Source organism: Triturus cristatus, chromosome 8 (assembly GCF_964204655.1).
Source record: "Triturus cristatus chromosome 8, aTriCri1.1, whole genome shotgun sequence".
Lineage (NCBI taxonomy): Eukaryota > Metazoa > Chordata > Amphibia > Caudata > Salamandridae > Triturus > Triturus cristatus.
The window spans coordinates 52,219,069-52,246,723 of NC_140591.1; the positions used below are offsets into that span (position 1 = coordinate 52,219,069).

The following is a 27,655-nucleotide window of genomic DNA, read 5'->3' on the forward strand; positions in this document are numbered from 1 at the left end:
GAGAAATGGCAAGACGTGATAGCATAGAACCAGCTTCTGCTTCGCTGGCAAATACCAAGAATGAACTACCGCTGGTCCAGGCCAAACGAAATCTGGGTACCTCTACAGCAGCATCGCAGCGGAACAGAGCACAATGTCTGGAATACTCACTGTTTATATATCTATCTCCTCTGTTTGCTCACCATTGTTTGGAAAGACTAAGAATTGACAATAAGGTTTAAAGCAGATCCTACTTAAGTTTTAAGCCCCAACAAACCTCAGTAGGACAAGTAACTGGAATTTTACACTACATGAGTATTTATTAAACACATACTAATACTGAGGAGGATCATAACATTCCACAGGATTTCACTGGACAGGTTTGTTGTGTGTGACTTATTTACAGGATTCTGGTCCCTCAGAAGTCTGATTGGGCACCATGTCATGTTAATGTATCTACATTTCAGCTGCTGTCTTTATGAAAGTGTATTGGAAACAGAAGTGTTTCTTAAGCCTGCTTTCTACGCCCTGTCAATAAATTGAATGCGCAAACAGTGAGCATGTTAGCAACACTGTACGAAAAAAATTAAAAAGCATAAAATGGCACGTCAGGAAGTCACTGAGGCTCAAGCAGCTGTCTAATTTGTTGAATTCATTTTTTATAAAAACATATGTAAATCAATAGCCATACAGTGACATAATGAGAAGAACACCTTCGAGACGAAAATAGAATGACACTAAAAACATTAAAATATCAGAAGATAAAAAGCAAGACAGAGGTGCTAAAAAAAAATTAAAAAAAAGAAATCAAGATACAGCAATATCCACTGACATTAACCTCAACCATAAATTAACCTCTACTCCAAATGTGCCTCTTTGTAAACAGAGGGTCAAAAAATGATGCCCAAACAAAATTATTGGACAATGACGAAGTGATGAAGCCTAATAATGACTAACTTTTCCAACTGGTCTGCTTCTGGTGCATCTCTGATGAAAGATGAACTTGCACTGGGGGGAGTGTGTTGAAAGTTTTGATGTGCTGTAAAGATGCAGGCAGAATTCCAACGTACAAATTTGTACAAAGCTTGGGTTCAACATGCTGGGGCACATTTTAGTGCTATTCTTATTAGTAGGTCAAAGCAGTGTTTGATGACAGAGTTCCTGTAGGTTAAGCAATCTTAGACTGGGATCCTTTGACTGAAGGCCATCTTTGATACTAAAGACGTGGTCAGCCAGCATCTAAACTTCAGACTTGCACTGGTGACTAGAGTGACGTTTGACCAGTACAAGCAAAAGTGAATAATTTGCTTCTTGTGAACCATGGCCTCAACTTCAACGGTAACGACTACCGTATTATACACCTCCTGCGATCAAAAGCATAAAAGTTTATATGAGCTGTGGCAGGGTTAGTGATCTTGATGTACTGCTGTAAACATCCATGTCGTTGGGCTCCTAACCGACCTTTCTTTTCCTGCCAACTCCTAACTTTTTCCAATCCTGGGTCTTATTATCTTGTCACAATTTCTCTTACTGTGAACTCTGGCCCGAATTGTGCCATAATATTGGTTAATATATTTATATCCTGTGACTGCCAGCTTGCTTGTAGAAGTGACTTGTTAATGATCCTAATGGCATCATCACTCCGAATGGGCCCTTTTGAGTTTTACAATAGATCCCATATTCCTACAATATAATGTATATAGAATAGATGGCTTACCGGCTGGAGTATAGAAGTTTGTAAACTCCTCTTGGTTCGGATCAACCATCGGATGGGCCCCTTCCTCTTTTTTGATGCTTTTTTCTATTGTGAACCCTTGTCCTGTAGTAACAGAAATATGAGAGAGTGGTGTCAAAGCCAATCATAAGAGCTGCAGATAGGGTCCCAAACCTCTCTTACCTCCTGCATGCCTCATCAATTTCTGCATCTATTTCATATGATGTATGGAAAATTCAAGCACTCACAGGCACATACAGCTCAAGCAATACCACAATGGCAGTTGCAAGTTGAAAATAGACCCGTTTCTATCCAACGTCCTGATGACAGTATTGGTCACTCATATTTCGCATTCTTATGTAACAAATGTTATTGATTTTACAAAGCCGACAAAATCAGGAAACTGAAAACATAATGGGAACAAAAAGTTGAAACAAAAACAAATGCCTGCACAGTTTGCCCCACCCAGATTCTTATAAAATTAAACATAGTATGCCGCAAAACCAAATCACCCTGGGCCCGATTCACAGAATTAACTTAAGACAAAATCCTAAACTTACTACTTTTGGTATTCACAGAATGGATTCACGACTATTCACTTTACGTCCGCACTCGGCCAGAGATTCCGGCCCGGAGGTGGGACTACCGGGCCGGAGGTGGGGATCCCGGCCTGGAGGTGGGGATTTCGGCCCGGAGGTGGGGATTCCGGCCCGGAGGTGGGGATTCCGGCCATGGCTAAATCTCCACCTCCGGGTTGGAATCCCCACCTCCAGGCCGGACGTCCCACCTCCGGACCAGAAGTCCCACCTCCGGACCGGAAGTCTCACCTCCGGACCGGAAGTCCCACCTCCGGGCCAGAATCTCCAGCCCGAGTGCGGACGTAAAGTTAGTAGTCGTAAATCCATTCTGTGAATACCAAAAGTAGTAAGTTTAGGATTTTGTCTTAAGTTAGTTCTGTGAATCGGGCCCCCTGTCTGTGAGAGAGTGTCTCTTTTGACATGGTAAGCCCCCACTTTTTGCCTGGCAATTCATGTGGTTTCGAATGTAGTGCACAGTGTCCCTGCCAACGAGGTCCCCTGTGCCAGTGCTCCTTCACTATAACTATCCACTATTGGTACTTCTAATCCCTGTAAGTCCCTTGTAAATGGTACCCTGGATACCTAGGGCCTGGGAGCTGAAGACAGCCCCTAGGGCACCCTCACTAGGACCATGCCACTGCCCTTGCAGCTTGCATGCCCTGGTGAGGAGAAAAACAACAAAGTTAACATGGCACCCTGCCATGCCAGTAAGCACAGCCTGACGGTATAATTAAGTCACCCCTCTAGCAGGCCTTACAGCCCTACGACAGGGTGCACTATACCACAGATGAGGGCATAACTGCATGAGTAGATCTGCTCCTACAATACTTAAGTCAATTCTTATGTATGTAAGTGCCAGGGAAGCCATAAGGAGTACATGGGCTGGAAACTTGGCAACTCGAGTTCCCCAGCACCATGATGGCTTCCCTGAACACAGGAGTGTTTGGTACCAAACAACTCCTTGTAATAAATCCACACTGATGCCATTGTGATATTTATTACACCATGTACTCAGAGGGCTCTTCAGAGGTGGCCCCTGAAAACCTACCGACCCTGGTGTGGGCACTGACTGGCTTTAAGCAGCCTGCCACACACAGATATGTTTCTGGACCTCTGGGTGGAGCCTCTACTCTCCGGGTCAAGAAACAATTTACATCCTGGGCGGAGGTGTCACGACTCCTTCCCAAGGATGGGCCCAGTACTCGAAGGGGTAGCTTCAAAATCCTTCCGCCTTGGTAAATCGACCCCCAGCAGCAGATGGCAGCCCCTGATTTACACCCCTACTTTGGGTGGGAAACCTTAAACAAACTAGGTGGTGTGCCCACCTTTGGCAACTCCACCCCTTGGTGGAAAGGTGATGCTAAACACACTTTTCAGTCCCCTCCATCTTAAAGATGAGCGGTCTCTTCCAATCAGGGCTAGGATAATGCCCCCTACCACAGGAGGGTGGCATAATTGAGGATGTAGCCCCCCCAGGTAAGGTGCCCATCGGCCCTACCAGCTACTCCCACTAAAACGCCCCCTAAATCCAATATTTAGGAGGCTCCCTCAGACCTTGAAACTAGATCTGCAACAAACTAAGAAGACAGAAGACATCCCGAAAGCCAACCCTGCAGAGAAGCCTGGAGAAGATGATGACTGCCTCTGCGCCAGCCCTACCAGCTTGACTCCAGCTTCGAAGAGCCTGCAACCAAAAGGTGACCTGTCTTGCAGGCAGCGACCTCTGAAAACCCTCGAAGGACTGTTGACTTCAAAAAATAATCCAAACCTTCAAAAAATAATCCAATCTCCCGTGAACAGCGGACCTGTCCAGAAGAAATCAACTCTAAGGACTCCTGTGCCATCTGGAACCGCGAGTCCTGACCACTCTGCATCCGACGCCTATGGCCCACCGATTCAAGGAAGGTCCCCAGCGATCCAGACCTCGAACCCAGCATTAATTGACGTCCACGACGACACCTGCAGTGTGAATCTGAAGGGTTCCCCCAACTGAGACCGTCCCGGTAGGAAGAAACCCGACATCCAAAGGCACCCCTGCACCTGCATCTCCTGGCTTTGGGAAGCTTGACCAGCAGTGCCCCTGTGACCCCCAACATCCCAACTTACCTGTGCTGTCGCTGGTTTTCTGTCTGGACCCTCCGGTTCAACGCCTGCAGCCTGTTTCCCAAAAGAAGTATCTCCATAGGATTGCATTGGGCGCCCGACACTGAAATTGCACCCAGCCTCCCCGGTGACACTGGTGGTGTATATCTGGTGCTGCTTTGTGGCCCCCTTTCCCCCGGACTTGAACTGTAAGTTGCGCACTTAACCTGTTTAACCGCATTATTGTTTTGCTCCATAGCAGAACATTGAACTGTTCAGAAATTGCACTAAGGCCCTCATTACGATGGTAGCTGGATGAACGTTCGACTGCCATCGTATCAGGATGGAGCCCCACCCTCGACAGGTAGTCGGCGGCTCCATCTGCCTTATTACATTCAGACTGCTGTTAAGGCGGTCAGAAACATGCCTTTTACAATTGCGGCTTGTGTCTGTGGGCCGGAAAAGGGCTGCAGTACAAGTCACAATAGAAAAAGGCATGTTTTGAAACAGCCAAGCACCGTGTGCCAGACACCATGCAGTTCCTAGCACACGGTGCATGGGTGTTTGGGGGACATCAAATGTGCCCCCCCTGGCCCCACAGTGGAGACCCACATCGAACCACCATGTAAAGGAAGAGGGAAAAGGGACATTGTAATACCTATGGCGGTGCCTCCACAGGCACCGCCCCAATTGTAGTGATTACGCTCCGACAGATGCTCCAACGAGCTCCTTGAGCATGTCGGAGCCATTGGTTTGTCCCTCAGCCCTCTGCGCTCCGACCGACCGCATCATTATGCGACGGTCAGACCGCAGCCTCCGATGTTGGACGGACCCGATCTGCCCGACATCATAATAAGGCCTCAAGTGTCGACTTTTGAAAGCAAAAAGTATTTTAAATGATAAACGTACGTACATTATTACAAACATCTTGGTCTTAGAATAAAGTACAGACAAAGCTTATTTTTATAAAATTGGAGTGTATTCCCTTTTTCAGTCATGTGTTCATTTGTGTGCAATAAATGTCTTACACCTCTGTGTTAGGCCTAAGGCTGCTCCCCCACAATAGCACTGATAGAGCACTCTGAATTTTACATGGAGCCCTGTACACCCTTGGGGAACCCCTAGACCCTATGTATGGTATAACCACCTAGTGGCATACCATAGGTTTGCATTGTCCAGCAATTGTTTTTTTTTGTGCGTTTTTTTTGCATATGTCGCCCTAAGTAGGAAGGGTATGTCCAGACGTGGGTCCCGTGCTCACCACACCACTGGATTCAAGCTAGTCTGGCTGATTAAGGGTGATGCCCTGAAACTGGTCCCAGGATGCCGGTTTCTGGTCCAGCGAGGACCTGGCTTGGCAGTTTGGGCTGGACTGTTCCCACAGGGGACAGAGTCAAGACTGATTTGCATATGGCTGGGTCCAAACTGGGGTGGTGTGGTGAGCAAAAGAATGACGGATTTAACCCAGATCCTTGTGACTGGGAGTGAATGTTTGTATAGTCCAGTATTCCGTCCATCAATTGCTGCTTTTTTTTAATTATTATAATTTTTTATACCATATACAGAGCCAGCTTCTGACATTGTCCATTCCCTCCTGATCCCATCTTAACACGCAAATAAACAGATGTCATCATTACCCAGTTGTTGTACAGAACAGACAGGTTCTAACACAATGCCCCTGTAATCCGCTCATGCCAGCCAGATCTTTGAGTTCTCTTAGGACAGTCCCAGGCCCTATGCACTGTCACCTCCAAACCCATACAGTGATCTAGACCACCTTTCCACACCGCCATGGACAGGGGAGCAGTGGCCTTCCACTATTTTGCTATGTCTTGCTTCGCCAGAGTCAGGCCAAGAAACAACAAGGATAACTTATATTGATTACCCCTCAATGCATCCGTGATGTGAAAGAGTGAGTTTCTGGTCCATCGGGACTGTCCAATTTAAGACCCCACCCAAACAAGATTTCACCCCGCGCCAGATCAGCGCAGTCGGACACCGTATGTAAAAAGGTGCACTTTACAGCAGAGACAGGTCGGAGAGGTGATCACTCCCATCTGCCACGGCTGGTGACAGGCAAAATAAACCCTATGAATACATTTAATCTGGATCAGTCTAAGTCAGGCCGTGAAAGCCATAGTCCGAAATACACCCAGAGCCTCAGTCCAATCCTCGTCCTCCAATGCCCCTACATCAACCTCCAGTGCCCGGAAAGCTGTGAATGTATCCGAGCACTTAGAAATGAGCGCCTGGTAAACTTGTGCAATCGTGCAGCCTCCCAGATCTCCCATTAGCTGTTTTCCCTCTAAAGGGTTGAATTTGGGAAGGTCAGACAAAGCAACATGGTATGGAGTTAAGGCATGGAGGAGCTGCAGGTACTGATGAAAATGGCTAAAATTGAGTTGATATTCTCTGACTGCAAGGTCTGAAAGGATTTAAGGATCATCCTGCTCATGACGTCGCCCAGAGTGGAGATCCCAATCAGATCCCATGTTCTGAAACCCTCCAACGCAGCCCCTTGCGGCAGCCAACGACCATGCCACAGTGGTGTCAACTTTGTCAGTTCCCCCCACTACCCCATCCATCGGAGGGAGTGCCGCTATTGAGTCAAGGCTAATCTAATCACCGGAGGAAGAACATTTCAATTGCCTCCTCCTCATAGATATGAAAGGAGTGTCCCCCCATCACCCATTTTTCGGATGTAAAAGCAGGGTCGCTCTGCACATCATACCACCAATCATTAATGACCAGAAGATGCAATACCGGATAATATGACTCAATATCCGCTGCACCAATACCCCCACAGTAAGTAGATTAAAAACACTTACCAAGGGTAAAACTGGGGGTGCAGATCTCCCAGAGAAAACGATTGCGGGTGGAGTTGACGGAGCAAAACAATTGTCGCAAAATAGAATATGGAACATTCTGCAATCGATCTAGAAACTGGAGGGGAACTATACCATTTTGAAAATTGCAGACTTACCTGTTGGGGACAGAGGCAAAACCAACAAAAATCCTATATCTTCTTTTAAGTGAGCCAGAACAGGGTTTAAGTTACGTGTCCATGCCAATGTCGTATTGGGAGACACATAAGCACCGAGATATTTAAATCCACCCCCGGCCATCCGCAATCCAGACGCCCAACCAAGGTCCTGTGGGCAGACACCAACTGAGAACATGGTAGATTTAGATATGTTAAGATAGAGGCCAGAGGATTAACCATAGATGCACATGATTTGTAAGATATGATGCCCTGAGGCAGCAGGAGTGGTCAAAAAGAATAGGATATCATCCAAGTAGAGCGCTATTCAATCGGAGGGTCCTGCCCCCCACTCAAAACCATGGACCTGAGCATCCATACTCACCCACACTGCCAAGGGATCCATGGCAAGAGCGAACAGCAAGAGTACGGGGCATCCTTGCCTCGACTCCCGCTGAATTGGGTAAGAGTCCAAACTAGCCCTCACCACCCGCAACATCGCTGTCAAATCAGTGTATAATAGTCTGAGATAAGATTGAAATCATGGACTAAAATTCAGGTGGCGAATAAGTGCTAGGAAATATACCCAACTGACGGAGTCAAAGGCCTTGTCAATATAAGCAACAAAAAAAAAAAACAATGTGGGCCCCTCCAACCTGTCAGCCAACGGCAAGGCACTATATAAACACAGACTATCGTGCCAGGTAGCATGATGGGGCATAAAGCCGGCTTGATCAGGATGAACTAAACCAAGAATGAAGCAGATAAACTTCAAGAGGATCTCCACCTCCAAATTTAAGCGGGAGATGGGCAACAAGAGGAATGATCATCTACTGGCCAACCAGGCATAGGGAACAACAGTATCTCCGTGTTAAGCCTTCCACAAAAGGGTCTGTTGGTAGCGGGGTTGCAGTAGACCCAGTTGTCTACGCACCTGCTGCCCATCCTCCAGTCGACCCTGTACCAGCAAGTCCTGCCATCCGAGCCCCAATATCCACCAACTTCAGCCAGAGGTTGCAGCTCCTCAGTAAAGAAACTAATATCTACCCCCCCACAGTGTGGGTTTCATAGCCTCCCACAGCATCACCCGGGACAGCATCACCCGGGACGGCACCGAACCAGTATTAAATGCAAAATGTTCCTCTATGGAGCATCCGATGCAGAGTCTACAATCTGGATTGGGTCCGTGCCAAGGGTACAAGCACTAGCGGAACACCGGGCACTGACGGCCCACACAGAGTCGGATGATTACCATGTCCTGAGAAGAAAAAAGTATATACCCCCCTGAAGTGGATTGTATGCCCTCCAAACATTGACCAAACCTAAGGCAGACACAAAGGAAGGCAGAGGGATTTCTACCAGGTGCAGGGGAACGTCTGTGAGAACGCCACTGATTCACTGGATGGTCCAAGACAGCATTCCAATCGCCCCCAATCACTGTGAGCCCCTCCAGAAACTCACTCCACACCCTGGTAATCAAGTCAATAAGGGACTGACCAAGGGGAGGAGAGGTATATACAGAGAAATGTGAGAAGTTTCACATACAACGTACCTGTCACACCATATACAGACCCTGGTGGTCTACCCATGTCTTAATAAGCTGAAATGTAACATGATTCCTGATCACAATGCAAGTGCCTGTGGATCCCCTCGTGAACCCAGAGTGATACCTCGGAGTGTAACCGAAGCAGGCAAGACAAGGGACTTTGCTGCCCAAGAGATGGGTCACCTAGAGTAATAGCACATCCTCCCCCACGCTTTTAGCGTGCTTCAAAACTGCCTCTCTCTTGACCTTGTCAAGAAAGGCATTCACATTCGAGGCTACCACATGTAGCAGATGAAGGGAATCATCAACTGTAGGGCCACTCAAAACGCACTAGGCAGACAAGGCCGGCAAATGGACAGGTCCCAACCAACCACCCCATCTCCACACTTCAGAAAACAGGAAGTAGCTGTCGCAAGGCTGGCCTCAACAGGGGATCCCGCCAGGCCGGTCTCTGTGGATCCCCAAACCCAGCAAACTCAGCTAACTGGGGAAACTAATATTCCACTCGCACAGTTCATCTGTAGCTAATTATAACAGCAACATTGGGAACCACTGCAGACGCCACACGGAGTTATATTGAACACCAATGTCATGTAGAGGGCGAGGAGGTAGAATAGAATACATTTTATTGTTTAGTTAATAAAAACCATTTGTTAACAGTGAATAATACCAATAAAATCAGTTAAAAAAGTATTATAAAACAGGTACTTTTTTCATTAAGTTTTGAGCCGTTTCCTTGTACAAATAGCCAATATGTCAATAAATTTACGCTATTACCTGAAATTAGTTCTGAAGTGCCGTCGTGCTAATAACTTAATGTTAAAACATACACGTTTGCAATTTGATTATAGATAATGTAAATTATGTGCAAAAATTTAAGTTTAAAAGAGCATTTGTGTACAACAACAGAGGGGTAAGTTCATTGTTCGTTCAAAGGGGCTTTCTTGTGACTGAGGAGGAGTCCTTAAGGTCTGACTGAGACGGATCCGTATCTCCTTCGGAGAAACGTTGATGATTTTTTGGTCAGTTACCAAGTTTTTTAGCCGTTTTTGTTCAGCAAGCGTTAAAAATTTTGCTAGGCGGCAATTTAACTGAGTGTTTTCTGGATTAAAACATGATAGTACCGCTTGTCTCCTTGTTCGGATACCCATTATGTTAAATAGATATTTTAGGAGTTTCTGCCGGTCTTGAGCCATATTTTTGCATAGGCAGATTAAATGTAAAATGTCACCTTGCTTAGCTTTGCACAGGCTACAGGAGTCTTGACCTATCCGTCGTTGCCATGGCGGAAGATGTTGGGCACAAGGCAGAACTCCCAGTCTGAACCTCATAAAACTCATTTTTACTGCTTTAGAGTACCCCTGATTGAAGTATGTTTGTGGGGTCTGAGACTTATATGTATTCAGAGTCATCCAGGCATGGGCTCTATTAGAAAAGGTTGCCTTGTCTTCAATCAGTGCCGCTTGTTTAATGACCTACCAGGCTAGTTTTTTAAAAGCGTAGTATCCTATTTGGGCGTCCCAGAGTTTCTGTAGTTTAGTGTATTCCAAGGCTGACTGGAGGTAAGCTCTGGCTTGGGACGTATCTCTGTGTTGCAGTTCTTGCCACAGCAAACTGTTAAGCATGTGGGACCGAGAGCTTTTGATCATAAACCAACAGATGATATATGCACCTTGTCTGGCAAGATCTTGTCGCAGGAGCCCGAACTCCAACCTAACCTGGGCTGGAGAGATGTAGTTCGGAAGACAAAACATTTGTTTATAGGCTTTAACCTGAAGGTTGTCTAATTGCTTAGGGTCTCTGCCCCGCATTGCTTCACTACCGTATGCAATTGTGGGAAGAAGTTTCGCCTGGGCTACCCTTAGTAAGGGGGTCAGGAGCGGCCCCGTGAGTTTGTGCGCAAGATTTTTCAGAGTTATGGCCATTAACAAGCCCTTTCTTCTTTCCTCCTTCATCTGAGATTTAAACAAGCCTCCTTTGTCTATTATTACTCCTAAGTATCTATACTCGTCTGCCGCGTCAATTTTTCTATTACCGAAGAACCAATTTCTCTGGCGTATCATTTTGTTGTTTTGGATTGTCATCCTCCGTGTTTTTTGCAGGTTTATCCTTAGATTGTTCTCTTCGGCGTAGTTCTGCATTACCGTCAGGAGGTTCTGTAGTCTGACGTGTGTGTGGCTAAGCAGGACTACGTCGTCTGCGTACATTAGGTTGGACAGTGCAATCCCACCTAACCGCGGGGAATGAGAGTTACAGGCATTAAGTACTTTTGGCAGATCAGCCAGATATAGATTAAACAGGGTTGGTGCAAGCACACAACCCTGTTTCAAGCCTTTTGAGGTGTAAATTTTCTTGGAGATGTGACTACCATCGCCTAGTTTCACCTGCACCCAGGTATTTGTGTGTAAAAGCTTCAGCATATTTACCGTAGGTGCTGGTGCACCCCATTGATCCAGTTTCCTCCACAGTCTGCCTCTATCCACGCTGTCGAATGCAGCACTAAAGTCGATGTAGCACAGGTGTAATGGTTGCTTGGAGATTTTGGCTGCGTCGATTATTAGGGATATTGTAAGGATGTTGGTGGTGGTACTTGTTGATTTACGGAACCCAGTCTGATTCCACAGTATAGTAAGACTAGCCTCTGCCCAGCTTGTTAGTTCTTCAAGTATTGTGCCTGAAAAGTATTTTGCCTCATTATCAATCAAAGCTATTAGGCGATAGTGGTTAGGATCAGCTTTGTCCCCTTTTTTATGGATTGGTGCTATGATTGACCCTTTCCAAAGTTCTGGTATTATTTCCAACCGCCTGATGTCCGTGAATAAAGAATGAAAAATATCCACCCAGGCAAAATATCCACCAGACAGGGCGAGGAGGGAGCCCACCGAGGGCTCCCTACCATCTACCGTGGCCCCTCCATCCTCTTGGGAGCTCCTCCATGTGGGGCAAGACCCATTGAGTTTCTTTGTTGGGGTGTTGGCAATGTCAATTAAGTCTGTCTCCTCAGAATCCATGCGTGGGGAAATGTGCGGCTTCAACAGAATTCGTTCATCGGTCCACTGAAAGACCTCCTTGGGTGTCCTGAAGAAGAGAGTCTGTGAAAGGTAAATGATCTTTAAGTTAGCCGCATATAATACCATATACTGGATGTTGAGGTCACAAAGCCGTTGTTTCGCTGTCAAGAATGAGTGCCCTCAGGGGAGGGTTCACAAGCCACGACCCAACTTACCCAACAGGGCAGTGCAGAAGGGTAAAGGGGTGGGACTGAGTCACTGGGTATTTGAGAAGTATGCATTAATGTTATATGTGCCTGTGCCTATGGATGACTATGTTATGATGATATTTAATCAACTGCTTGAAAGAGTAAACTGTACCTGTGTTGAAAGGAAAATACTAATAAAAATATTTCTTTTTAAAAGAACGAGTGCCGTTGTAGTTGCACCATCCTGGTATTATCAGGGAATATCATGATGGTGTGTGATGGGTATGAGAGCTTATCTTGAAGCTAGGCATGCTTGAGAATAGCGTCGTTGTCTAGATAATTTAGCAGCTTTTCAATAACAGGACGAGGCCTGGCCCCTGGTGGAGGGCGTCATACTAATGCCCAGTGAGCCCGCTCGATAACAGGGCCTCTGAAGGCATCAATGAGCAGAGCCATTGGTCGAGTAAGAGTTCTATCGACGGGCTCTCACAGTCCCTCTGGGAAAGCCCACAAACCACAAATTGTTACTGCAAGCCCTGCCCTTAGAGTCTTCCAACGTCACTGCAGTACGTTTGATCACCATCTGCGACAGGGCGCTAACAGAGTCTCTTCCACCCAAGACACCCTAGTCTCTACCTCCGTAATCTGCTCAACGGCTTTCCTGAGGTCTTGGTAAAGCAAATTGACATCAGTGCCCACTGCTACAATTTTAACATCTAACATGTGCAATGACTGTGAGCTAGCTCCCAGAAGGTGCAGCAATATCCAGATAAGAACTGTCCTTGCCACATGCCTCAAGAAGAGAAGATGATCCTCTGGGCTGAGCATATTTGTCCAGCGTATTCTGTTTGGCACCAGGAGGAGCCTTGTCTTTCGTAATGATGACATGTAGGGTAGGATGCACAAATGCTCAGAGAACTTTCGCTGACCCCCACCGCTGTGTGAAGTGGTAAGAGCAGTCAGATCCCAGAGCACTTCCCCGGTAACGGCAGGACGAAGCACTTAACGAAGGCCCCTGCAAGTGAGTTGAAGAATACTGGAGTGAAGCAGGAGGAACACACTGCCACAGACCACAGCAGGTTCTAACCCGGCCAGCTTCGCAACGGATACGCCCTACCCACCGATATAATGCACAGGTTTGGTAAACACACCAATGGGCAGGCACATCAAAGGCCAGAGGGGCGGGGGAGGCACATCAAAGGCCAGATGGGCAAGGCAGGTATTTCACAGAAACAGCGGGAACGAAGTAAGCCCCCCCCATCATCACTGCATAGGAGGAAATTGCAGCACAATTCACCCCGTGGAATGACTCACGTAGAGAGTAGCAACGGCGATGAACTGGCCCGAACATGCCGCACTCTATGATCAGGAACAAGCCTCAGGGAGTCATGCAACCATCAACCAAGGCCGGACCACAAAGATGCAGCGGCCCCAGCAAAGAAGTCCAAGACATCCCCCTCGACCCGAAGGTGATGGTGCGAGGGAAAAAAATGCACAAAGCAGGGTGGGGGGGAGGGGGCCCTACCCTAACAGTGCACTTCGCGGTCCTGCCCCCGGCCCCAGAACACACAGGCCATGACCCCCCCAAGCCCAACTGTGTAAGCTAATGGCTATGATTCACCATGCCTCACATCACCCCGGGGCGCAACAGCTCCTTACCAGGTTGTGCCGTTCATCCACCATGGCCTGCCGCAGGGGACACAACAACCAGTGCACGACTCCCTCGGTGATAAAGTCAAGGCATCGGAGCAGTGCCCTGATCCCGGTCACAGTACGGACATTGACAGCACACTTCCTCACTCGGCAGAGCTGCGGAGGATAACTCCCACCTCCAAGGAGAGGGAGTGGGAGAGAAGACCAGGAGGGAGAAAGGGGCCTCGAGCAGCACTCCCCACAGTCCGCTCCCAAGCTTTCCAAAGCGAGGTCTAGGCACCGCAGACTGTGGCGTGCCAAACCCATGTGCAATCTCTGCAGCAGAATGTTCAGGGCTGCCCCTGCTCCCGGCTGCGGTGAAGATCCTACAGAGTGCTCCCGCTCTTCAGCAAAGCTGCCTGTGATGACCCCCCCCCCATGTACAGGGTGGAGAACAGGAAAGAAGGCCAAAGGGGGTTGCGGAGAGGAGGGTAGGACGACACTTCCCACAGTCCGCTATCAAAGCCCTCACAGAGAGGTTTTGGCACCGCAGACCGTAGCGTCCGCCGCGGCCCAGGGCCCACGACTACACCCCTCAGGCGCCACCTGGCCAGTTACTCTAAAGTGGAGCGGCACGGAAGCCACCAATGCTGTAACAGCTCGCCGACCCCCCACTTCAGTAGCCCCAGGGCCCCAGGAATAGAGACTTTAGTGATTTCGTCCCTATGCGGCCAAGGATATTAGGCGGATTAACGCCGACCACAAGGAGCAGTATTAGAATGTGGCTGCCATGTTTGGCGTTCATGCCACGGCCCCATGTTTCACATTCTTAATTTGTGGCATGACTACAATTCAGTCTATCAGACACATTTACCGGAGATGACAAATGGTGAGAATGGGCTACAGTTGTGACTTTATCATGGCTAGCAAATTCACGTCGGCTTATCAATTAGCATGTCATGATATCTGAATTATTACATTGAAGTGCATGGTGCCCGTATAACCCCTGCAGTAACTCCTGCTGAGAAACAGATAATTATGGGCTCAAGCCCAAGTGGGCACTTGCATATAAAGAACAGAACCAAAATGATTGCCTTGTGGAAACTTTAAGATAATTGGCTGTTGCCAGAAACCTCACTAACTGCATTTGTTTCTTTTGTCTACTCAAAAAGGTGTCTTTTTTTAGCTTTATGTTACCAGAATACCTCACTGGCAAAACCGGAACAAACAACAAGATAATGTTTTTTATAATACATGTACATTTTAGGGGAGCTATGTTGAAAAACTATTTACTTCTAAGTGCAGCTAACAGTGGGTACTCATTGACATTAGAATGTTTACCTTTCATGAATACACTGTTGATAAAAAATATTAGACAACGGTGGGGGTCCAGGGATTTATGAAACTGTGAAGCTGCAGCATTTACTGAGCAATGACTGATTTACCACATAATTTCCACATTTAAAAATAAGTTGGTTCAAACTCAAATAATGTCCTATATTCGCTCTCGGTCACAAATTCGGATAATTTTGCTGTATAATTTGGTTCTTCATCCAACAATCACAGCAGTCCTATCAATGGTAAAGATCTGTAGAGTTATTTCATGCCGAGATTATATTGAAAGCAATACTTCACAGAGAACTGTGAAATATTTTCCATATTTCAGTTACCTGTGAAATAAGGGCTTTTAATATCAATGCATTTTTGTGTGCACTGAAATGAGTATTATATAAACGTTCTAGAAGTCAAAAATGAAAGAAGCAACAGTGCCAGACAACGAGTGTCTGTCCATAATTTATGTGATAGGAATTGCACTGACCTTGTTGGCGGGAAGCACAGTTTTTTTAGTTTTTGAATTTGTGAAATGTTTCAGTATTCATATACCCGCAAACTGGTACTAAGGTTTAGACTAAGAACACGACACACGCCATCTATTTATAGCCTCTGTCTGCCAGCTTGACTGTAGCAGTGATATGTTAATGATCCCAACAGCATCATCACTCCAAATGGACCCTTTTGAGTTCCACCATAGATTCCATTATCCTACAATATAATATATATATATATATATATATATATATATATAGAAATAGATGGCTTACCGGCTGCAGTATAGGAGTTTGTAAACTCCTCTTGCTTCTGATCAGCTATCGCATAGGTCCCTCCCTCTTCTTTGATGCTGTCTGAGATCATTTCTATTGGGAACTCTTCTCCTGTAGTAACAGAAATATGAAAGAGTGGAGTCATAGCTTGACATAAGAGTTGCATATGGGGTCCTGAACATCTCGCCTCCTGCATGCCACAACAATTTCTGCATCTATTTCATATGATGTATGGAAAATTCAAGCATTCACATGCATACAGCTCAAGCAATATCATGATGGCAGTTGTAAGTTGCAAACAGACCAGTTTCTATCCAGCGTCCTGATGACAACATTGATCACTCATGTTTCGCATTTTTTTTGTAACATTTTATTGATTTTACAAGACCTACACAGCTCGGAATGCCAACAAATCAGGAAACTGAAAATATAATGAGAACAAAAAAGGATAAACAAAAGCAAATAGCTGCACAGTTCGCCCCACCCACACCCACATTCTTGCAAAACGAAACATAGTATGCCCGAAAACTAAATCGCCCGGTCCATTCCCTCCCGATCCCACCTTAACCTACAAATAAATAAATGTCATCATTCACCAGTTGTTGTACAGAGCAGACGAGTTATAACACGATGCCCCATTAATCTGCCCCCACCTGCCAGATCTTGGAGTGCTTTAGTGGAGAGCCACTAGCCCTATACACTGACACCACCAACCCCATACTGTGATACAGACTACCCTTCCGCACCGCGAAGGACAATCAATCAATCTGGTTACTTGTAAAGCGCAACTACTCATCCGCAATGGTCTCAAGACGCTGAGGAACAGCTAGTCCGCCTGAGGTGCTGTGGGTCAGTTGAAGAGCCAGGTGTTAAGGTCCTTCCTGAATTGCGGTAGTGACGGTGATTGCCTGAGGTGGAGAGACAAGCTGTTCCAGGTCTTTGCTGCGAGGTAGAAGATGGATCTTCCTTCGGCCGTGGTCTTGCGGATAAGTGGGATGGTAGCCAGAACCAGTGGGGCGGAGCGGAGGTCTCTAGTGTGTGTGTGGAATGCCGCTGCCCGCGTCCCGCGCAGGGGGACATCAGCAGGGCAGCCTTCTAGTGGCCGCCCGTCGGAGCCTCCCCCCTTGCTCCGCCTCGCGTGAGGCCGCACCTCGGGGAGGGGAGGCCCCCAATGGGATTGTCCGGGGGAGGCGTGCCACTAGGGTGGGCGAGGCTAGCCCCCCCTTTTTAGGCGCCTCACCCCCTCTGATCTTCCGCTGCTTCCGGCGCGCTCCTCCTGGCCACGCGCATTCTTGTTCGCTCCTTCCCGCACGTTGTTAGAGGATCTGCGCTCGTGTTTTTGAGGGACGGCAGCCGAGGGATAGCAGGACTGCAGGTTAAGGAAGTGGAGAGCAGCGGCATTCCCGTAGAGTTTGGAAGTGCAGCGCAGCCTAGAAGGAGGTGTCTTTAGCCATGATGTACTGGTGGTGCACGGAGGTAAACAGTGCGGGGTTTCTTCGGTTGCGGGCAGGCGCGGAGGAAGCCTTAGATTGTTTTTGGGTAGACGGGGTAGGGAGGACTAGATCGGGTGCCCCCTTTCACGCGACTGTCCCAGCGGCCTAGTGCGCGATGGATTTAGATAACGCGCGGGAAAAAGAGTGTTAGCTTTGGTCACCTTGCACCCCTTGTCTGTATTTAATTATCCCAACTCAGCGCCGGAGGGAATTGGGCGTCGGTTTCCTTTGGGGGCCCTAGTTACCGATCGTTTGCCCGTGGTTGCTTGTGGCCCCGACGATTTGTGCGCTTCGTGTGTGGGGAGCGGGGGTCAGACTCGCTCTGGTTGGCCAAGCGGAGCAGTTCTCCGTTTGGGAGACTCTGAGTCGCTCTCTCTCTGTCGGAATTGGAGACGCCTGTCTGCACGCGCTTTTGTCAAAGTAACGTTTTCTTGATGGCTGGGCTATCGCGGCGGAAAGAGGTCAATGTATTCAAACGGTGATATAGATTAACCTTTCTTTTTTGTAGCGACGGCAGGAATGCCATGAGTTTTCTATTCAGACGATTTGTTATTAATTGTGAAATGAACGGTAAATTGAACCGGTGCTGTAAATATTTTTACCCACCTTATCACTACCTGAAGGGACAATTTTTATATTGAAAGTTTTGAAACCGCTCCAGTATTGCGTTTTGTAGTGGGCTTTCTATGGAAATATTGCAGCGAATCTGCACAAAGCGTGGGCAAATGTACTTGTCTCCGTTGCAAATTTGACCCACAATTCATAGCATGCGTGCCACTGTGTGCCAAAAGTAGCTGTGTTTTTACGTGTGGTTCTAGGTACATGCCTTCATGCTGTGACGCGAGAGCTGATGGGTAAAAGTATTTATGTTTATTACATGGCATAAGGTCCGGCCTCAGGGTGCGTAAAGCGTGATTATACAAAATGGCAGCCAATGAGATTTACTACAAATGAAATATATATATATGTTGTAGCATGATTTAAACAGGTGTCAGCCTCGCACAGTGCGTGGAATGGGTGTTACAAACTGGGTGGAAAGTACCACATATGATGTTTTCACTGTTACGTTTTTGGGTAAGATTATTCATTGTGACACAGCTAATCAGCATGTTTCACAATTTAGGGTAATACTCAGTGGAATTTGCATGTTCGTTTTTTCATCCAACACTAACTCCACCCCAGTTCTGAAATGCACGAGGTGAAGTTTGTGAATAGATAGCCAGGGCTTTCTCACAAAATATTCACTGTTTTAAGAGTTCGTTGAAAAAGCCCCTGATGAAGTACTCATTAGTGAGAAATATATTGGAAACATCTCTAGAAGACAACATGTGTGAAATGAAAGAAAAGTTAAATTTCTAATGAAATGTCGAAGGTGGCAGGAATGCATGCAGTGTCTGTGGGATGTAGCTGGCTGTCCGTGGTTGTTGTCGACCACGCTCATAGTTTGGCGGTCTGCTGTTCAGAATGCTTGTTCCACGGAGGAAGCTTTTGCCCTTTCTAACATTGTTCCATCGATTTCTGGTCAACGTCTTGGTCTATCTGTGCATATGTGCGAGTTGTTGGACAATATCCCAGGTAATTCCTTCTCAATTTCTGAATTGTGAGATTGTTTTGGGGTGTATGCCGGGCCTGCTCGAATGGGCATTGGCAGCACATTGTAAGTGTACCCTCTGGCGTGTTGTGGACATCCGATCTTGCCGTTTGTGGAAGCGAAAAAGTCAGGTTGATTTTTGGTGTCCAAGTTCCTCGACTATGTTACTTCTAGTTGGTTTTCCTGGCCTGGTCGATTAGCTCGGTTGGTTGTAGCGTGGTGCTAGTGGCAAGAAGGTCGCGGGTGCGACCCCCGTATTGGCCAATGCTTGTGGCATCGGTCTCTGTGGCGTAATCGGTTAGCGCGTTCGGCTTTTAAAGGAAAGGTTGGTGGTTCATGCCCACCCAGGGACGCAAAATTGTATTTTCTAAACGGATTATAAAGCTTTCAGTGCGCTGAGCTAGTTGTTTTTCCTGGCCTGGTCGGTTAGCTCGATTGGTTGTAGCGTGGTGCTAGTGGCGCGAAGATCGCGGGTGCGATCCCCGTACTGGCCAATGCTTGAGGCATCGGTCTCTGTGGCGCAATCGGTTCGCGCGTTCGGCTCTTAAAGGAAAGGTTGGTGGTTCAAGCCCACCCAGGGACGCAAAAAATTGTATTTTCTTAACTCATTGTAAAGCTTTCAGTGCGCTGAGCTCTTTTATAACAAAGTCAGAATGTTTAATTTTCCCTTTGACAGGGAACAGACAGCTCTCAAACACCCACTGTTCTTATCAGCCCACGCACATGAATTGCACATGATTGTACAGCTTTCAGCTTTGGGGAGATCCTGGGGCCTATAAACGTCTTCGGTAGTACCGAGGATGTATCGCGTACAGGCTTGCCTTGTCCCCCAGTACAGGTGGACCAACGTTTAAAAGGGTTCTTTCAATTTCAAAACACAGGGATACAGAGCATATTGCATGGCGCACCCGGGCCGCGCGGTTGGTAATCTCCGGTTGCACTTTGTCCTTCGGTCGACGCTTGACTTTTGTTATTTGACATGCGTACGATGGGAAACCACTCACGAGTTCAGAAAGTATGCATCGAAGCCCAAGCCCGTTTTTGCTTCCAGGATGCACAAACACAAATAGGACACGCTTGCGTTGCATGGCGACTGCAGCAGTGGGATTGGTAGCATTCGGTGGTACTCTGAACATCAGGGTGTGAGGTGTGGTGCTATCCCACATCCTTACAGTAACCGCACCCTGATTGAGAATAGACATGGGGGAATTGGTTGCCGTGCACGCGGTTACACCCACGTGGGGGCCGCCATTTATTAAATTATATATTGACCCCGTCCTTGTCGGGGCCACGGCCTCACCACACCAAGCAGCCCTGAACTGAACTGCCTGCCAGTAGGGATGACATGTGTCTCCTACACTTTGCGTCCTTTGGCTCAGGTTACATTTCCTATACACTGATTCACATGCATATGATTGATTGGCTCGGCGGATTCTGTGTGAGATGCAAAGTTCGGGGACACCCTACACCGGTAGGAGTGGCGCTATATAACTAATTCAATGCATCTGAGAGTGTGGTCATGGAAACGTGGTCAGCAGTAACTTCTGGTATTTCTTGCCCTGCGCAATTGAGTTCATTTCTCTCCAGTTCCCTGGGAAAGGTTTGGGGGGCCAGGGTGATCTATGACGAGTCTGTACTCATTACGGTTTATGGTAGGCGTTTTGAGAAACATATGGTATTGTTTTTACTAGTTTAGCTTTTGGCCAATGGTAGTTTTCGTCAGCCAGATTCGGAATAGCTGGTATTGCAGGACACTAGAGGCGGTTGTGTGTATGTCCAAGTTGGGGAATGGCATGCTTTGCCGATTAATTGATTAAATGAATAAAGTCGCATGTTCTAGCTCGAACAGAGCAACTGTTACTAATCGCAATGACATGGGTTCACACGCACTCGAGAGCCCCCCCTTTGCATTTATTCCCTGGTATCTTTGGCCCAAAATGCAGCATTTATTAGGATTATCCGGTACTAGGGGGGAATCTCGTGGGCATTAGTTCCATGCCGGGTACGAAGGGACGAAGTTGTGTCCCAAGTGGTGCAACAGGATAAGGGAAGGTATATATGTAGATATATGTTCCCTGGCAGCAGGTGTACAAATATGTCAAGGTTCAGCCTAAAACCCAGTCTCAACCATGATGCAATGGTCAGCTTGTGCAAAGGTGTAACACAGAAATTGAGCGACCAATGTTATTATTGTAAGTTCAACGCTTGAGTCAAGAGATGCTGCTGTCTCTCATCTTTGCCTTGCTATTAAAAAACAGCTGGGGGTAAGGTTTCCCTCAAATTAGTCATAGTAGCAGCTTAGTGTTATAGAAAAGTCAGCAGCCTGTGCTGTGTTGAGGCAAGTTGTAGGCCTGGGTTTGTGTGTCATACATAACATCTTGAAGGTATTTTGTGAGTTCCACGCTTAAGTCAAGAGATGCGGCTGCCTTTCATCTTTAGCCTTGCTATTCGGAAACAGCTGGTGTGATATTTTCTGCAACTCAGTCATAGTGGCAGCTTAGTCTATACAGGAAAGGCAGCAGCATGAGCTGTTTTGAGACAGGCGGAAGGCCTGGGTTTGTCTATCATACTTAACATCTTTGAGGTTATTCTCCCTGTTCCACAGGGAGGCCAGGGAAAGCACAGAGTGACATGGTTTACCAAGACTTAGCCTGGCTTGCCGCTTCTGCGACTTGTGAGGTTTGTTTATGTATTGTATGAAGGTGACAGAGGCTGTCACTGTTGTTTGATAGGCACCAGGGCCAGATGACATTTAAGTGCATTGTGTGCTGGAAACTAAGGAGCGGGTCCATTTAGTAAGCACAAGGAGCACGGGGGGCGTTCCTAGCTCTAAAAGGAAAGTTGAGACAACCAAGTTAAGTTTCTATGCAAGGCTACGTTTGGTGGGGCAATTCCAGGCGTAAAGCATTAAGCCAGACAGCCCTGGGAATTAGGCAGGCGTACGATTAGCTAAGATTTTGTTCAAACTGAGGGAGAGCATATCGACCACAAACAATTGTGGAACCAGAAAAGCTTTACAAAGCAATGCTGTAGATTTCCGGTAGAATGCTGTATGGATAGGCTTCAGGGATAAGGCCATGACCTTTCTGGAAGGGGCATTCTTCTTCGACCTGTGTCGAACTGGGAAAGGAAGTAAGGCGGGCTGGATAACTCTTTATTCTACCTGCGTTGGCACATCTTGCCAGGAGTGATTGTCAAAGGTTTTGCCTTCAGCCAGCCTAGGTTAACACCCATCCACTCCAAGCTAATTGTTCATGGTGGTATTGGGCCGCATTTACACAGCCCAGTATATCGCCCCTGGGGTTGTCAGTGTCGTGAATTACTAAATCTCACTGAACTGGAGGTGTGGCCGGGTTTTACACTAGCAGAAGTTTGGGAGTGCAAGCCTCCACCTAGGGGGTGGCTGGCTGAATCTGATGAACTACTTCAAACGGTTCACAGCACTGCACGTGGGAGAGTGTCAATGACCTGTGCATACTTCAACCAGACTCCCGTGAATGGCATGCCCTCAGCTACATGGTAATGATTGAGAGAGCAGAGAGCGACCATACCTCTTGAATTTTGCACTTAAACTTTCTAGTAATGGAAAGGGCTTAACACCTTCTGAAATGAGCATGACCAGAGATGTGCTGCTCTCCACAGACATTTGACAGGTTAATGGGCAAGGCTAGCGGAAAAGCCAGATGTATTGTCGTCATTTAAGGCGGACGTGACCCAGGTATTGGCAAGATAGAGACACTGCCAACTATGAAGATATGAACGAAAGCATCACTGGGGCTCACAACTTATTATTTGATAAAATAAGACGTTTCATTTTCAAGCCACGATGTCGGTGCAACGAATTACCTATAGCACAGCAACACCGGTATAACAAGGACTGTAGGCAAACCTATTAACTCCTTTCAGCAGCAATAAAGTCCAAAAGCTAGCTTCTATTCAACAAGCAAGGAAAGTGGTTACGCTGTCCCAGTGGAGAGTAAGAAAAGATTGGGATAAACAGCGGGACTAGTATAGGACTCTATCGTCAGATTTAATGTAACTTAATTTGCAAGTAGAAAGGCTAAAACGAGGAGATGTTGCTAAGATATGGGTCAGTTTGTAGTAGGTAAAGTGGTTAACTCACACGTTACCTTCACCCTGCTTATTGTGCTGTAGCTGTTGGGAACACAATTCCAAGCCAGGAAGGCACCTAATTTGGCCAATTGAAAAATCTTAATAGGATTGCAGGTCCATAAGCGCCTATTTCACCAATGCCTTGTTACCCATGCCATATTTTCCAGCCTGAGAAACACATTTAGGTGTTGCTCTTCTCGCTCAGCCTCTCCTTGGAGCCAGGGAGGTGGGAAACGTTCACAAATGTAGTCCTCGAGCTGAGAGATGTATTCTTCGGCAGCTCAGTCAGTCACATTGGCTTTATCCGGAGTCATGATAAAAGCCGTCCAGTTAGCAGTTACGTTAAAATGTTTTGTCCTGCTGAGAAATCATGCACCCCTCGCAGCAGCAATTCAGGAACCATGACGCTATCTATACATCACCTTTGTAGACAAAGTGGAAAGTGAAACCTTCTTCGTGCTAGGATATGAAGGGAATCGATGGATTGACGAATTCAGCTATGGTTCAGTTCTGGCTCCATATGTAGGTGCTAGATCTTCCCATAATTACGTTAGGAAGATCTGCAGTGGCATCGCTAAGAAAGTTAGGAACACCAGTAACGTCTAAGCTGAACGGCAGTGGGGCCAAAAGACATCCTTTGTTAGTCTGCCCTGGGCTCCTGAGTAATGTTGCAAATTAATGCCGTCATTTACGGGTTGCAGAACAGGACCCATAATTTAGCCCACTAAAAGCTGGCTCGCAGGGCAGGGCACCTATAACAGCGAAGGGAGGAAGGGGGGCTCTGGCAGCGACGAAAGCCTCCCCAGAGCTGTGGCGGAGTTACAGGGCGATCTGGAGGCAGAAGGGTACAGTAAGGGTACCTCCGCGACAGGCGGTACAGTAAGGGTACCCCTGTCCGGCACAGTAAGGGTGCCCGAGCCAAGGTCCGGGAGCCAAAGGAGGTTCTGCGAAGACCGCGACGGCGCCCCGTTAGTCCTTCGGGCGGTTGGGGGGCCTGACCAACCGGGGGTGTGCCACAACACGCTCCGCCCCCGTCAAAAGGGGCGGGAGTATGCGACAGATCACGTGATCCAAAGGATGATCTGAAAATATGTGCCGCACTGCAGGGCATCGACCCACCGTGCGTGCTGGCTCGACAGGCGGGCGGAGCAGCGAGGGGCTGCTTGCCCTGGATCGCCCGTAAGATAACCCACTTATCGTCATACTTATGTTGTATGAAATAAACCTGCAGCAGTTCTTCACCCACAATGAAAGTGTCAGTGTAATCTATGGGTGACGTCTGTGCATGCGTGTTGAGTGGAGCGGATGACGGTGTGGTCACTATGCCGCTGCCCGCGTCCCGCGCAGGGGGACATCAGCAGGGCAGCCTTCTAGTGGCCGCCGGTCGGAGCCTCCCCCCTTGCTCCGCCTCGCGTGAGGCCGCACCTCGGGGAGGGGAGGCCCCCAATGGGATTGTCCGTGGGAGGCGTCCCACTAGGGTGGGCGAGGCTAGCCCCCCCTTTTTAGGCGCCTCACCCCCTCTGATCTTCCTCTGCTTCCGGCACGCTCCTCCTGGCCACGCGCATTCCCACCCTTTCCGTTTACCCTGCGCAGCGGAGGTAGCGCGCTATTGGAATGTTTTAATGTTTTGTTTTTTTTTCTTGCGTTGCAGGCGGAGTTACAGGGCGATCTGGAGGCAGAAGGGTACAGTAAGGGTACCTCTGCGACAGGCGGTACAGTAAGGGTACCCCTGTCCGGCACAGTAAGGGTGCCCGAGCCAAGGTCCGGGAGCCAAAGGAGGTTCTGCGAAGACCGCGACGGCGCCCCGTTAGTCCTTCGGGCGGTTGGGGGGCCTGACCAACCGGGGGTGTGCCACAACACGCTCCGCCCCCGTCAAAAGGGGCGGGAGTATGCGACAGATCACGTGATCCAAAGGATGATCTGAAAATATGTGCCGCACTGCAGGGCATCGACCCACCGTGCGTGCTGGCTCGACAGGCGGGCGGAGCAGCGAGGGGCTGCTTGCCCTGGATCGCCCTTAAGATAACCCACTTATCGTCATACTTATGTTGTATGAAATAAACCTGCAGCAGTTCTTCACCCACAATGAAAGTGTCAGTGTAATCTATGGGTGACGTCTGTACATGCGTGTTGAGTGGAGCGGATGACGGTGTGGTCACTATGCCGCTGCCCGCTGCCCGCGTCCCGCGCAGGGGGACATCAGCAGGGCAGCCTTCTAGTGGCCGCCCGTCGGAGCCTCCCCCCTTGCTCCGCCTCGCGTGAGGCCGCACCTCGGGGAGGGGAGGCCCCCAATGGGATTGTCCGTGGGAGGCGTGCCACTAGGGTGGGCGAGGCTAGCCCCCCCTTTTTAGGCGCCTCACCCCCTCTGATCTTCCTCTGCTTCCAGCGCGCTCCTCCTGGCCACGCGCATTCCCACCCTTTCCGTTTACCCTGCGCAGCGGAGGTAGCGCGCTATTGGAATGTTTTAATGTTTTGGGTTTTTTTCTTGCGTTGCAGGCGGAGTTACAGGGCGATCTGGAGGCAGAAGGGTACAGTAAGGGTACCTCTGCGACAGGCGGTACAGTAAGGGTACCCCTGTCCGGCACAGTAAGGGTGCCCGAGCCAAGGTCCGGGAGCCAAAGGAGGTTCTGCGAAGACCGCGACGGCGCCCCGTTAGTCCTTCGGGCGGTTGGGGGGCCTGACCAACCGGGGGTGTGCCACAACACGCTCCGCCCCCGTCAAAAGGGGCGGGAGTATGCGACAGATCACGTGATCCAAAGGATGATCTGAAAATATGTGCCGCACTGCAGGGCATTGACCCACCGTGCGTGCTGGCTCAACAGGCGGGCGGAGCAGCGAGGGGCTGCTTGCCCTGGATCGCCCGTAAGATAACCCACTTATCGTCATACTTATGTTGTATGAAATAAACCTGCAGCAGTTCTTCACCCACAATGAAAGTGTCAGTGTAATCTATGGGTGACGTCTGTGCATGCGTGTTGAGTGGAGCGGATGACGGTGTGGTCACTATACAAAGCGGGTGGCCAAGGAACAACAAGGACAACCTATATTGATTACCCCAATGCATCAGTGATGTGAGAGAGTGATTTTCGGGTCCATCGGGACTGTCGCCATAAGCGATCTAGAGCAGGGCAGCTCCATACCGTATGTAAGGAGGTGCTCACCCCCGCTTCACAGAGGAGACAGGTCGGGGAGACGATCACCCCCATCTGCCACAGCCAACGATGGGTGAGATATTTAAGCGGCATCAGCCTAAGTTGAGCCGCGAAAGCCGCAGTGCGAGGTCAGCCTCAGTCCAATCCTCGTCCTCTAACGCCCCTATATCGGCCTCCCATGCCCGTCGGAGAGCTGTGAGCGCCTGGTAAACTCGTGCAATCTTGCGGTCGACCAGATCTGCCATAAGCAACATGCTCTCTAAACGGTTGAATTCAGGAAGATCAGACAACAGAACAGGGTATGGAGTTAAGGCGTGGCAGAGCTGCAGGTATCGATGAAAATGGCTAAGTAGAAGTTGATATCCTGCCTGCAAGGTCTGAAAGGATTTAAGGCGAATACATGCCATAACTTGCGGCGTTCGCCATGCTCAAAACAGCAATTTGCCCATCCCCTAGAACACATATAAGGATGTGGTAAGACATACTGCAAACAGCATCATTATCGCACCATGGGTTTGTGCCTGACGTAGGGGGTCACTGTATTTGGCGTTATTTTTGGTACTTAATTTATGTCAATAAAATTATTGCTACACAAAAAGGATGTGTTTTAGCAAGTAGGAAGGTGATGTGACTAGGAGGCTGTCTTTTTGTGCAAGTTAAGTGTTTGTTGTAATAAGGCACCTACGGCCTCCTTTGGGCTATTCGATGACGGGTGGTTAACCCGAGAGGTAAAATACCCTTTACAGTGCTATATTCAGCTATTATACATCTTTCTACTTCGTTTTACTTTGCTGCATTGATTGCATCTTTTGTACATTTCTACCTTATGTGTACAACACGCTCCAATAAAATTGTAAAAGAGCAAGAGGCTGTAAAAACATTACTCACCCCTTTTCCGCCCTTCCTTGGGTATACTCTGCTGTAAATGCAGCGACGGCTCCGTACCTGGGCAGCTGCCTCTCCAATCCCTCTAGATACACCCAAGAAAGAAAAGAACTGCAGAAAGCAGACCAACACAGACCGCTTCCGGGGTACCCACGCGGAGAAAGGAAACAGGTCTAACACGCATGCGTCCACTAGAGACACTCTCAGTGAGCACGCGCCGGGGGCAAACCTCAACAGAGCATGCTGTATGTGTACCAAAATGCAAAAAACCTCAATAGCGCATGCTCAGAGCGAGATCACGCCCTTCACGTGCTTGAGCGAAGGAGCTTTACACTGAGTAACCTGCTTGTATACCCGTACCTAGTACTCCGTGTAGGGTCACAGTTCGGGTTGCCACCGTTATTAAGAAAATACGTTTTGCTTTGCAGGAAGAGCCAAGAGCTGATAGGGTGTAGTGAATACAAGCTCGGTCAAGGAATGGTACGAAACGGTAAGGCCTGCACCAGCCCACGTTTTTTTTCTTTTGGACTTTTTCTCAATCGTGTATTTTTCAGACATCAAGCAGTGCGCCGAAAAACTGAAGTGCAAAACCAAAAACGCTCGTAGAAT

At 48.2% G+C, this 27,655-nt stretch overlaps 1 protein-coding gene across 2 annotated transcripts in view; it reads right to left on the reverse strand.

The window, feature by feature from the left end:
* The window catches only part of LOC146800046 (uncharacterized), a 125,614-nt gene extending 98,406 nt beyond the window's left edge, over positions 1 to 27,208 (reverse strand). Inside the window, exons 1-3 of one of the 2 annotated variants that reach the window (XM_085620962.1) lie at positions 27,050 to 27,208; positions 15,813 to 15,923; positions 1,697 to 1,798 (exon numbers count right to left, since the gene is read on the reverse strand). In XM_085620962.1, the coding sequence (XP_085477088.1) occupies positions 1,697 to 1,798; positions 15,813 to 15,903 (193 nt within the window). In that variant the 5' untranslated portion in view covers positions 15,904 to 15,923; positions 27,050 to 27,208. The remainder of the gene's footprint in view (positions 1 to 1,696; positions 1,799 to 15,812; positions 15,924 to 27,049) is intronic. The other variant, XM_085620963.1, reaches the window with a different exon arrangement.
* Positions 27,209 to 27,655: the final 447 nt, after the last annotated feature.